Source organism: Gopherus flavomarginatus, chromosome 2 (assembly GCF_025201925.1).
Source record: "Gopherus flavomarginatus isolate rGopFla2 chromosome 2, rGopFla2.mat.asm, whole genome shotgun sequence".
Taxonomy (NCBI): domain Eukaryota; kingdom Metazoa; phylum Chordata; order Testudines; family Testudinidae; genus Gopherus; species Gopherus flavomarginatus.
In genome coordinates, this window is record NC_066618.1 from 80,191,552 (window position 1) to 80,205,333 (window position 13,782).

The 13,782-nt window shown below is 42.9% G+C and overlaps 1 protein-coding gene across 2 annotated transcripts in view; it reads right to left on the reverse strand.

Annotated features, from left to right (window-relative positions):
• Positions 1-10,051, reverse strand: part of ZNRF2 (zinc and ring finger 2) — an 80,578-nt gene extending 70,527 nt beyond the window's left edge. For both annotated transcript variants that reach the window (XM_050938538.1, XM_050938539.1), the window contains exon 1: positions 9,625-10,051. In XM_050938538.1, coding sequence (XP_050794495.1) covers positions 9,625-10,051 — 427 coding nt within the window. The remainder of the gene's footprint in view (positions 1-9,624) is intronic.
• Between the last annotated feature and the right edge of the window lie 3,731 nt (positions 10,052-13,782).

Genomic DNA, 13,782 nt, shown 5'->3' on the forward strand with positions numbered 1-13,782 from the left:
GCACAGACATGGAGAAGTCTTTAATGTAGAAAGAGATAATATTTACCATAGGATTCAGCTACCCAAAGGACATAACAAAATATTTGTAAAAAGCTAACATTAAGTAGAAAAAGGTCTACTCCATTATCTTAAATAAACTTCATTTAACAATGGAAAATATTCAGGCCTCTTAGTTTTCTCAAGGCAGGTCACAAAGAGAAAGGGGGAAAAGTCATTGGAATGTTTACAAGTCTTGAGTTCAAACATCTGAGTCAAAGGGTATGGCTATACTTGAAACTAGCGCTTTGAAGTGTGAGTGTGGTCACAGCGCCAGCGCTGGGAGGGAGCTCTCCCAGCATTGCACGTACTCTACCTCCTCATGGGGTTTAGCTTGCAGTGCTGGGAGCCGTGCTCCCAGCGCTGCGGCACTGTTTACACTGGCGCTTTGCAACGCTGTATCTTGCAGCACTCGGGAGGTGTTTTTTTCACACCCCTGAGTGAGAAAGTTGCAGCGCTGTAAAGCGCCAGTGTAGCCATGGCCAAAGTCTTACCATGCTTTCTATTTCTGCTTCAAAAGCTATTAAATGAATTAAATATTTAGTTCTGTGTTCTCTCTCCTTCCTCTATCTTTGTATGTTACTTTCAGCTTCACTAGATGCAAAACTGCCTTTACCTTAAGTGACTATTTAAGAGCAGATGTTTCTAGCTTATCTGGTAAACATAAATCTTTGTTACTTAAGCAATGAGAAAGTTCTCTGAAAGTGAGATTACCCTTTAAGACTTCTCCCCCACATTAATTCAAACAGTATATCAGAATAATGTGTTCTGAAGTTCCTCCAGATTTACTTCTCTCAGGTCATATAGTTACCATAAGTGTTTTCATTTGAAAAAAGTGTGTGAAACAGACCATACAAAGGGAGTTGAGCAAGTTGTGTGAAGAGAAAGGGCTAAGGAGGGTAGCCAAAAGATGAGAGCCATGGGAAATGACTTCCATACGGCCCTCCTCTTCCTCCATCATTTGGAAGGCAGAAACTAGCAAGGGAAATCCAGATTAAAAGGCAAGCAAGACAATACCTTAGGCAGAGAATTAGGAGCACTTTATCCAGGTGGAAAACTAAGACAGAAAAGAAACATAGGACAGGGTGGCAACAATGCCAACAAGGAAGTCTACTTTCCAAAACCAAAACTGAAGAGATACTGTGGTAGCAGATTCAAAAGAAGGCAAACCTGAACAAGCAGTTAAAGATACATGAGGAAACTAGAGTCATAAGGCATTCAAGACGGACAGCTGCTTTGACTAAGGAAGATTGGAAAGTGGCATTCCAGAGAAAGGCCATCTTTGGTGCCCTTCTGCACTGTAAAGCTACTTCCTACATCTAAAGAGAACTGGAGAATAACTTTGTCCAAGCCAACTAAAGCAACTCCAGTCTCTGGAGCACAGAATTCCCTAGCCCTACTCTAAGACAAAAACAAACCCACACACCCCCAACAACCACTTACAGCACATAATTCTTGGAGGTACCTTGCTTTCTGGCAGTTAGCAAGGAGAATCCCATCTGATAAAGCCTATGCCTAGTTCATGAGCATCTGCTGCAAATCTTATAGTTTGAGCTGTCCAGGGTCTAGGTGCTGAATAGATCTTTGGACTAGGATGTTCAAACCTTTTTCTTGCTGTTTTTATAAAGGAGACTGTGAGAAAGAGAGAGAGAACTTGACACTATTTCTCCTATAGAAAGTAAAGGATAAAGTGATTGTTATTTCTATTTTTAAATGCTTGAAATTATTCAGATTCTACAATGAGGCTATAAGTAGACAGGTTAAATACATAAATTAGATCTTGTGCAGCCAGGCCATGATCAGGCATCTTTGTTTTTTATATTTACTCTCGGGGGAAGTAGTCAGCATATATAGCCATGAAGATTGTGGATGCCCTCGGTTAGGAGGGAGCTCTTATCTAAAGTAGTCAGATGTGGCAATTCCTGGGAGTTTCAGAATTTCTGGCATAAAATGAACCCTCACAGGAGAAGAAGTCTGAAACTTTCACACTTAAATATGCAAAAATACCGCCCCCTTCCTCCTTCAAGTGAATTCAAAAAGGGGAGAAAAATCACCAAGAACATCTCCTACTAGGTCCGAGTTAATTATAATTTGTCTGAGCTTTGAAAAGAAACGTTTTCCAAATAGTCATGTCATGCATTTCAAGTTTTAAAAAGAAGCTGCATCTGGTTTTATTACGGATACTGGAAAAAGCAGCTTCAAGTTTACAACTAATAAAAAGAGTTGTCTGTATCTACTATATACAGCAGGCGTAGGCAACCTATGGCATGCATGCCGAAGGCAGCACACAAGCTCATTTTCAGTGGCACTCACACTGCCCCAGCCCTGGCCACTGGTCTGCATTTTAATTTAATTTTAAATGAAGCTTCTTAAACATTTAAACAACCTCATTTACTTTACGTACAACAATAGTTTAGTTATATGTTATAGACTTATAGAAAGAGACCTTCTAAAAATGTTAAAATGTATTACTGGCACGCAAAACCTTAAATTGGAGTGAATAAATGAAGACTCGGCACAGCACTTCTGAAAGGTTGCCAGCCCCTGCTTTAACCAAACTTCACATCACTCTGTTATCAGCATCCACCTACAGTCCAGTAAGCATTTCAAACCTTAAATTTCAAGTCTTACATCTTGCTTTCCCTCAATTCCTATTATAGGTTTAAAGGTTCACTTGTAGAATTTATTCTTCACTTCTACTCTTGATGGTCAATGTATAATGTTACTGGTGCAAAACAGCCATTCCTATACCAGCAGTATTCTATGTAAAAGTACTTTTTACATAAGCTTTCCCCGTCAGAATGATCAAAAAATTACACCAACAGTTTAAATTTATCTTGAAAGGACATAATCATCTTTCCCTAAAGAAAAAAAAAATCAGACATAAGTGACTATTTTAAACAATTGTAGTTTCAACATTTAAGATTCTGGAATGGAAATATCACAAAATAACTTATTCAGTAAACTTCGTGCATTTGACAGCACAGTGTGTATAGTTAGATACCTTCATCATTTGTGCAAGCTTATATAACAAGGGAGAAAATTCAATATTAAAAATATTTAAGTTTTTGTTTATAACTGTAAAAATGTTTTGCCCTGAAACAGTCAACCTGTCAGAAGAGATTGCCTCTATCATTAAGAAGGCTATCAAAATTAAATGGGTGACTGTGGAACTTCACAAGACTTTATTAATTTCCCCTTCACACTCATGAAGATGCTACATACAAAGGGGCTTATCCCATCAGTTTGAATTCTGGAAAGAGGAAATAGACAACGAACAAGAAAAACTATCCACTCTTTTGCTGTTTGAACTCTTACAAGGTTGGAACTACAAAACACAAGCAGACTTCCCCAGGATCAACTTGGCTTATCCTTAAAAGATATTCAGTGCTGACAGACTGCTATAATTGTATGACCTTTTGGAATCACAGATTATAATTCATTTGCGTGTATATGCTTACCTGTTTTAACTTGTAAGTAGTTCTCATTTCTTTTTCCTAATTAATTAATTCTTAGTTTACTATAGGATTGGCTACAAGCGTTGTCTTTCGCATGAGATCTGAGGTACAAATTGACCTGGAGTAAGTGACTGGTCTCTTCAGACTGGAAGTAACCTGAATCTTTTGTGATCTTTGGTGTACAGCAACCAACCATCACTAAAACCAGCTTGCCTGGATGGCAAGATAAACTGAACTGCCCAAGGAAACTGTCTGTGACTCCACGGTAAGAGTTCAGGAGTTCACATTTGTTACCGGCTGGGTTGACTCTAATTACAGAACACACAACCAGTTTGGAGTCTGCCCTGCTTTTTGACAGTCTGCCCTGAGGTTGGCACTCAAGGTCATGAACTCCAGGCAGCATGGCATACTGCACTTCCAGTCAATGGTTCCCCTTTAAATATTTTAATAATAGTTCAAATTACATTAGCAGAGAAATAGCTGAAATAGAAATGAAAAGATATTTAACATTTTCTATGTTATCTACTGATGGTGTAACTCACTCCCCACAGAGTCTTTTTATGGACAAACAGGAGTTCAATTTAAAGGCCTTACTCTTCTCCCTGTCTGACCACTCTTAACAGACTGTATGTCAAGATAAGTGAGTTATTTACATTAGACTTTTTTGCCAGAAAGTTTCTCCATTGTGCTCACTAGTTCTGCTCCAAAGGTGGGAGCACTAGTGTAAACAAAATCCTAGGCAGTTGTTTTAGATGTGCACAGCACTGTTGTAGCTGTGTTGGTCCCAGTGAATGAGAGAGAAGTTAGGTGAGCAATATCTTTTATTGGACCAACTTCTGTTGGTGGAAGGTACAAGCTTTTGAGCTACACAGAGCTCTGTGTTTTAGATGACACAAGGGTTAAACACACCAGCAGCTGCCTGGATCCAGAGGCTATGCATGAGGGGGGCACGCAGGGTCACATGCCACCTCCCCCACCCACCCACCATTTCTGCCAGGGTGGGAGACAGGTTGAGTGCAGCTCAGGGAGACGTGTCCATGAAAGTCACTGACACCTGGCGGGGGGTGGGGAGGGGAAAAGAGAGGAAAGAGACCCATTCCTTCCTTGCCCACAACCGCAGTTACCTGCTTGACAGTAGGTGAGCAGAACCCACTCTTGCCTGCACCATGCATGCAGTGAAGCAGTAATGGGAGAAGGAAGGAACTCTGATGGGAGAGGGGGCAAGGTGAGTGGGAAAGGGGCCAGAGGCAACACCTGGGGAGATCAGGTGTCCCATCCCCCCTTCAACCTTTATATTGTGCCCTTCCCCAAGGGTTACCAAGCATCTCTGCCCCTGCCTACCCTGAAGTTCCTACCATTGGAGCTGAATGAGCTGTTCCAATAAGGGAAATTTTTGGCAAAAAATCCTAGCGTATACAAGGCCTATCATAGTAACTCTGGTACAGTAAGAGTTAAACAGGATACACCTAGACATCAGTCTTAACCAGAAATACAAAATGTTGAAAACATAAAATTATTTAGTCAGACATATAAATTTAACGGTATTCACTCTTTTCAAAGCCAACTTTTTCAGAGGCTGTTTTTAATAGGAAGTCTATTTTTTTACACTAATGTTCTTTCTGTCAAGAAATGGTGAGACAGCTCTTACAGATGAGAGTAATGCCTCAATTTTATCTCCTTAGACAAAACTGGAACTTTCCCAGTGCAAAGAACTGGCTGAAGAGCATGCAAGGTTTAGGAGTCTACTCTTAACTACAGCATAAGGCCCAGATCCTGCAACACACTGACAAACAGAACTACAGGGTGTCCCCGGTATATGTCTCCCCTTTACCTGTTTTGTCGCATATCCTTCGCTCATCAATAGGGGAACATGTTCTGATTCATGTCAGTCCCAATCCGCATATCCATCGTTTGCAACTTAGTACTGTACTCTCTTCACCTTTTGCGTCACTTTTCTGTGGGTGTTTACCACCCACCAGTGCCCTCCCGCCTCAGCACCGCCTGTCTGCCAATCACCTACTCCCTCTCCCTCCCAGTGCCTCCTGCCTGCTCTGAACATCTGTTCAGCAATGTTCAGGAGGCTGAGGGGTGGGGGTGGGGGGTGTGGAGAGAGAGGAGGAGGAGCGGAGATGGGTCGCACTTGGAGGAGGGGGTGGAATGAGGCGGGACAGCCATGAGTACAGGGGGTCCACAGTATACACCATTTCAGTACCCATCACCCTTTTCAAGAACTCAACCCCAATGTATACCACGATCACCCCTGTATTCACAGTGCATAACAGTAAGCATAAGTACAAGTCTTAGGCCCTGATTCTGCAAAAATTGTTACTGAACTGGCTCTGATACTTAATCACAAATATTGCTATATATCTTGATCATAAAGGATTGTAAGCCTAAAATTAGCATGAGCACAAGATCATCTCAACTCAAAGGAGAACTATGACTTTGAATGAATTATTTTTTAAACATTACTACAGTTTGTACCAAAGAAATATAACAGACTAATCAGACTTTCGCACATCTCAGCATATAGCAGTGTTACATTTTTTGCATTTTAGTGTACCTCTAGTACTAATCACGTAGTTTAAAACTAACAGATTAGATAGCTAATATTTAAACATTGTTCTGGGTAATTCAAAGGTCACAATGGAGTACAATTCAATAAGGGCAAATTAATTATAGTATTCTTACAAGTGTAACACACATGCGTTATTGATTGTCAAAGCCAAGAAGTCTGCCAGGAAAATACAGTTTAATCTTTACATATTAAACTAATTCTCGAAAGAAACTGCTGAACTGATTCTCAAAATAAACTTCTGCAGTTTTTTGTTGTTTTTTTTTTTTAAACTGACAACTACAGTTTACAAAATAAGGGAAAGTGCTTGAAGCGCACTCACAATACACATAGTAACTGCCAAGGCACCATACCTAGACAAGCTTAAGCTAGTCAGAAACAGCACAAAAGCAGTTCTCCAAGTTATTCCTCCCCCACCATGGACAGTCTTATGAAATTATGATCTAGAACAAAGCCACTTGTTTGAACGAAGCATCTGAATACTATATTGAATTTTTGAAAGTGTACAGCTATGACATTTACTATGTTAATTACACTGGAAAGTTATTATGCCACCCATATTACAAAATATTTAAATTGCAAAAAATATATAATAGAAAAGTTTGACATGTAAAGATCCTCCCCTCCTTTTTTAACAAAACTGAATGCTAGGATTAGATTAACAGCCATTCATTTTCATATGAAAACAAGGAAAGCTACTTCAGACTAATTCACAGATATATATAGATATAAATGATACAGCGATTGTAACTAGCTTTGCTAGTTACATTTTGAGCCTTGATCATCAAAAATCTAATATCTGACACCCATCATCAATTAGTCACCTTGCAAGGTTAAAGATTATGGCATAAGTGGAAGGCATACATTCTATATCACCTCAGTCAATAAATATTTAATATTCTGCACTCTAGCTTATGAATTCTAGATTCATGAATAAGAAAACATATGGTATTGCTTAGCAATTATGTAAATCATCACCTGAAATTGTAAGGAGGAAAATATGGTCTATAACTGATCTAATTAAGGCTGTGATGCAAGGTTTAAGCAAGGAATCCTATTTTTGACTGACAAATTGGCAACATGCTTTAAGTATTAATGCTTTTCTCTCACTGTGTAGACTGTAAATATGCAATAGCACCGTACCCTTTGATTGCAAAAGGAATTGCACACAACAGCTTTCATGCATACTACTCTGATAACACTGCAGCCATCCTTGCATCAAAGCCCTGCTACTCTTAACTAACAATTAATAAACATACAGCAACTCAGCACTATAAGAACACTTACACTTAAGTTTTCCTTCTCAAGGGCAAATGCTCCTTGTTAAGGTAGGCTTGATGCTCTCCATTAGCATGTTCAATCACAGCACTAGGAGCAGACAGTCTTCAGGAGACCCAGAACTGTCTTCAGGTCCCCATACCAAAAATGCAACTGAACAGAAATCTGTTTGTAGGGGTGTCTGTAACATACATGTTGACCATCCAGGAAGTGCCAGGACTGGGGAAAAAAAACTTTCATTTGACCTACTGTTCTTGAGTCTATGCCACTTACATTGAAGGCTACAAATCTCAAATGTAAAACTACAGACATTTTATATTACAGAACTACATTATCATACTACTGCAAATAATGCTCTAATTTATCACTATCAAAAGTGAAAGTAAGTTCACACAGACAGGCACTTTGCATCAAAACTCCCTTCCCCAAAAAAGGGCATTTCATTCTATTTTTAATTCAGACTTTACACAAGCTATAACACATGTATTAAGTTAATCTAGACAATTACAACAGTTATCAAAAAATTAACAGAATTAAAAGACTGTCCTGTTGCACCTTAGTGTTTACTCATATGAACAGTGAAACCTTTATTATAAATGTCATTGAAAGACATCAACTCAACAAACCTTCCTTAAAAAATTATAAAATCTACACTTGAAAGGGAGATAGAAGAGTGCATATTATACACCAAAAACTTTCATTTAAACAATTGTACAATCTTCTGTACAGGAAAAACTGAGCAAGTTCATCCTTTTCAAACTATTTACAGAGTGTTTAACTTCATTCTCAATAGATTCAATATTTTCCTTCTCCTCCTCCATTTCTATTGCCTTCAGGAAACGTACTGCAGTCTTTAGAAAAAAAAAGTGCTATATTTTCTTAAAGACTTTTTTAAAATACCTCCCTTCATCTAAACATTTTCTTCTTTTGAAAAAAAAAAATAAGTTAATTCAAAGAAACTTTCCATTACAATAACTTCTATTTTATTAACCAAGTTTCAGTACAAACAATTCAGTGACTCGGAAACAGGAACAAACTGCAGCCACATTTTAATCAGTACCTAAAAACAGATTTCAGTCTGATTTAAAATAAACTGCATTAATACATGATCCAATTAAATCCTAATTAAGTAAGTAGCAGGCAGACTGGTATATTTACACAGGCACAAATTAGATATTAAAGTCTAAAGTGGTAAGACAGAGAGGCGCTTTTTTTCCTTTTTACTGTGCAAACTACATTGCTGGGGGGGAGGGAGTTTATTTCATGATTAAATTCATTCCTTCCTTCCACTTTCAGACCTCTTAATTTTTTTCAAACCTACATAGCCAAGAAACAGCAGCAGAAACATGTATAGATAAAACTAAAGCCTGGAGGAACTAGAAAGCTGCCCCTTTCACAAAATGATGATTCATTGTAATCCCCCTCAAAGTCACAAACTACTCTCCCAAGTAAGAGCCAAAAAAGAGCTACACAAAAAACACTCACTTCACTTTATAAGTCAGATTTACAAAATACTCAGAATGTGGAAACATGGAACCGGAAATCAATCAGTTAGTCAGTTAACTAAGAAAGGTACACTGAAATGAAAGAATATATTGTCCTTTTAACATGAGGGTAGTGACCTAGATTCAGGCCCGAGATTTCCATAGGAAGAGAAGGGTAACGCCTCCCCTGCTAACCTTAACCCCCCTCCAAAAAAAAAAAAAAAAACAACCTCCCCACAACACTACCAAACTGGGTACTCACTACACCAACCCCACCACAAATAGCGCTACATCTCAAGCCTCTCCCTGAGCCATCACTGAGAGACAGAGACCTACTCCCACAGGTGCTGAAATCAGGGGTTCTAGGGGAGCTGCCACACATCCCACGGGTTGAAGCTGTTTCCATCGTATACAGAGTTTACAGTTTGGGTTAGTGTCTCTCAGCACCCCCGCCATACAAACTGTTCCAATACGCCTACCCCCCGCCCCCAGGTCTGTGGTACTGTATAGTGTTTATGGTCTCTCTGTCTGGGGAAGGGCTGAATGTCAGTCTCTCTAGCCCCTCTCCCCCCATGCCATGGACAGGGCTGGAGTAGGCTGTTACAGTTCTCCCCACCCCTACTTCCCAAGGCAGGGGTAGCGAGGCGGTTGCAGTCTCTTCCCCCCCCCCCACCCCACTGGGGCAGGGGGAAGCTAAGGGAGGCTGCAGTCCTCCCCCCCCCGGGGTAGCGAGGCGGTTGCAGTCTCTCTCTACCCCCCCCCACACACACAGGGGCACGGGTGGGCACGTTACCTCCGAACAGGTGCGGGGAGAGGTGCGCTGGCAACGAGCCGATCACGAGCCGGGGCCCGCCGTGTCCTCCGCCCCCTGCGGGCCGCCCCCGGCCGCCCTCCTCGGCCGCGCTGTTGACCGAGTCCTGCGAGCCGTAGGGGCCGCTGCTGTGGGGGATGCTGAAGGCTGACCGGGCGGCCCTGGTCCCGGAGGCTGCCGCCGCGCCTAGGGACCTGCTCCGGGGCGCAGCCACGGGCGGGGCGGCCGTAGCTCCCGCCGCCGAGCCCCCGGGGGCTGCCTGAGGCGCCAGCGGCGTGTATCTCCCGCCGGCCCCCGCCGAGCGCCCGCTGGCCCCGTTAGCGCCGCCGCTGCCGGAGGGCAAATCCCCGCCCGAGTACGCCCGGGTGCGGCCGTTAGCGGCGGCCGGGCCGCTCTGCTTGGCGCCCATAGTCCCGCCGCTCGGCGCCCCCGGCAGGAGCGAGCCCCTGAGGGACGCGCGGGGAGGTGAGCGCCTGGCGCCCGCCCGCTCTGGCTGCCGCCGGGATCCGGCTCAACTGGCGTTGCCGGAGCGGCCGCTGCTTTCGGGTCTCGGGCGCCACCATGAGCCGCTCGGGGCGGTGCTGGCTCCGGCTGCCGCTGTCCAGGGGCCAAGCCCAGCCGCCGCCATCCCCCTCCGCCGCCACTCGCTCTGCCCGCCGTGCGTGGCTGTGCCGAGGGGCGGGCGCCGCCCCTACCGTGTCGCCATCCGGGGGGCGGCCCCGGCGCGCGGCCGGGGACTGGAGGGAGGTTCGGGCTGGAGCCGCCCCCGAGCTAGGTACAGCCCGGGCCGCCCCCCAGCAGCGCCGGGCAAGCCCAACCCCCAGCTACTAGCCACGCCTCTCGCCTGCTGCCATCTGGAGACCCAGCGCGGCCCCAGCTTCTTCCCTCGCCACCTGGCCCGGGCCCTGCTAGGTAGAGCGCAGGCTGGGCGCCGCGGTTGCACTGACCAGAGGCCCGAAAGGGCAGCTGCAGAGTTAGCCACCTGTTACTGCTTCCCAAGCCCCTGCCGGTGGGTGCAGAGTCAGATCCCAGCTGCTGCTGCTCGATGAGCAGAGCTCAGATTGCTGGCGGGGCACAGCCAGCGCCCTGGGCGCCAAAACATAGCCACAAAGCTATTTTCAAAGTGTGTTACAGCAGAAATAGGGCTGCTGCGGGGCCCCGCCGCTCAGGGTTTGGCCTCTTTTCTCTGAGAGTCTCTTGAAAGGGAAATTAAAATGATTTAAAGTGATTTACTTAAAATTCAGTGTTGCCCAGATTCCTAATGGTCGTGGGCTGTCCTTGGTTTTTTGTTTCTTCTGGGGTTTTGGTTTTGTTTGTTTTTTGAAGGCCCAGCTCCTGGAAGCATGAGATTAGGGGAGAAATTCGTCTTTCATTTTAAAAAAAAGTTTCTAATGTTATGGCTCTAGAGAAAAGGCTGAAAAACATGACCCTTGTGCTTGGGACTTCACAAAAAGCTAGGAAATTCAGTCATCACTGCACTGGGATGAATTTATCCCTTCATCTTTAATATTTAATAATGCCATTCTAGTGCATAACATAAAGGGGGAAGAGAGTTAAAAAGTACAGCTACATGCATTAAGATAGCTGTCAGTTATGTGCAGCAATGTGGAACTGCATTGGCTTTTGTGCACAGAAAACAGATGTATACAAGTGTTAGGGTGACCAGCTGTCCCAATTTTATAGAAACAGTCCCAATATTTGGGGCTTTTTCTTTTATAGGCTCCTATTGCCCCCCACCCCCGTCCCAATTTTTCACACTTGCTGTCTGGTCATCCTAACAAGTGTGTACAGGTAGGACTACACCACCTAAAATGGGGCAGCTATGAATGAGTACTGTTATGTCAGCAGAGTGTTCAAAGAAATTGTGTGGGCAGCTTCCATTCTTACCAGACAGTTTTTACATGAATGAAAATCTTGCCTAAGATTAGTGAACTTTCCACTGAAGTGTATAAAAGACATAATTACTCACTGCAGTTACTAGAATATAGGCATAGCTGAGTGCACCTAGGAGTTTGGGTTCTAGGAGGATCGTTACAAGGCTCAGGAGGCAGACTCTACCCTATGGAATAACTAATACCTATAGAATATAGTGACCATTCCATTTTGGACCCTGTGGGGGAACAAGTTTTAGATAATCTCATTCTGATCTCTGTAAAATTTGAAAATTTAAACATCAACCACATTTTAGCATAAAAATTACATCATCCATAATCTTTAGCAACAGGTTTATGTAGCACAACAGATTCTTAGAAGACCTGTTTCCCACTCAGGATACAGCTGTAACAACCAGTAATTTGATTTTAATAAGATATAATGATCCAGATTTTCTCCTGCAACAAGATCTGCTTGTTGCAGGAGAGAGTAGGTTATCATTACCTGATTCACAAATATGTCTGCTACAGCAAAAAGTTAGAGGGGCCTAGGGACTACTGAGATTTACACAGGCTGGCTATGGTCCCTAAAAGGACTACAACTATTCTGATCATTCTCAGCTGGCATGTTCTATGTCTGCTAGGCAACCAGATATCAAGTGTGAAAAATTGGGACAGGGGTGGTGGGTAATAGGAGCCTATATAAGAAAAAGCCCCAAATATCAGGACTGTCCCTGTAAAATCGGGACATCTGGTCACCCTAATATCTGCCCAGCCTTCAGTAAGTATATCCTTTCCTACTCCTGATGCTCCACCTGCAATAGAATGGATGGGTGTGGTTGGCATAGAAACAGGTTGAGAGATTTCCCAGGTGGGGGGAATTCTTATCTGAGCATTTAGGGCCTGATGCCAGCCCCTTGGTACCACCTGAATGGTGTGAAAGGGCAGGAATGAGGGTAGGATCTTGTCCCATATGTTTATTTTCTGGGCATGTGAGCAAAATCCTAAACCGCTTAGTCTTTTACTCAGACAAAACTCCTACTGACTAATGAGAGTTTTATATAGGGCAGGACTGCCAGATTTGATCCTATCAATTGAACCTTATGAATAAGTGGTTCAATCTCCACTGGACAGATCACATCAGGATGCAAAGATCATTTAATATTTAAAAAATAGAAAGATGATGTGATTGAATATGTCATGCATTGGATCTATGAGTAGATTCCTACAATCAATCATGCAGCATAAACTGTTTGTCTATATGGATTATTGTCTGGCATTTAATAGGGTACATCACTGTGAAGCTTTTCTATAAATCAGTCCAAGGCTCTCATGTTTCAGTAAATTCTCTAACACTGCAAATTTGAATTACTCCAGCTAGCTATGTCCATATCAATAATAACACTAGTGGAATAACTACTACCAAAGATTATTTAACTGGGTTTTAAAATGTTCTTTAACCTTAAAATTTGTATACAAAATATTACACGTGCTGACAACTTTTATGCTGTTTGCAGCTGTGATTAGAAGCAAATAACATTTTTAAACCTAGCCATCAAATGTTGGTGTGCATTTAAACCATTAAAGTCAATGGGGCTTCAGGTAGGCACAGGGGTCTGCCATAGTAGAATAAGTTGCGGGAACAGAGCCTTAGTGGTTTTGCGAGCCATGGCAGGAGATACTCAATGTAGCTCATTCAGGGTATTTTCAGGAATTCTGCCACTATTGGTCTAGTGTCCCTGCGGCTCACCCTGTTCTAGCAATGGCAGGAGGTCTAGTGTTGAGTGGGCATAGGCTTTTTTTTTTTAAGGCCACCATGATGTCTAGCCCTGTTAGTGTAGGTCTAGTGTGCTTACACCTGGTTCACATATTCCTAGTACCAGTACAGCTGCAAGAACAGTGGGGGAAATTCTGGAAATACTTTCTGAAAATGCCCAGGGTAACAAAATATTTTCAGAAATTCTCCTACTGTTGATCTAACAGATGAGTGTTCATTGTTAGGAACACTGATGCTTGGTGCTCAGTGTATTCTATTCCAGTTAATTTAAACAGTACAGCCCATACAAAAGTTTAAAATGTCCTAACAGTTAATTAGACGGACAATCACAAAATAACCTCCCAGCAACGTAGAATTAGTCAAGTACGGGAAACAATTTCAACTCAGTCAGCCAATAAATCAGTGGTCCTCGATCCACAAGTCACTTACGGCCCAATCAGCTGCAGCCCATGTGACATCCTCAGGGCCATACAGGTAGTATATGTATATTGT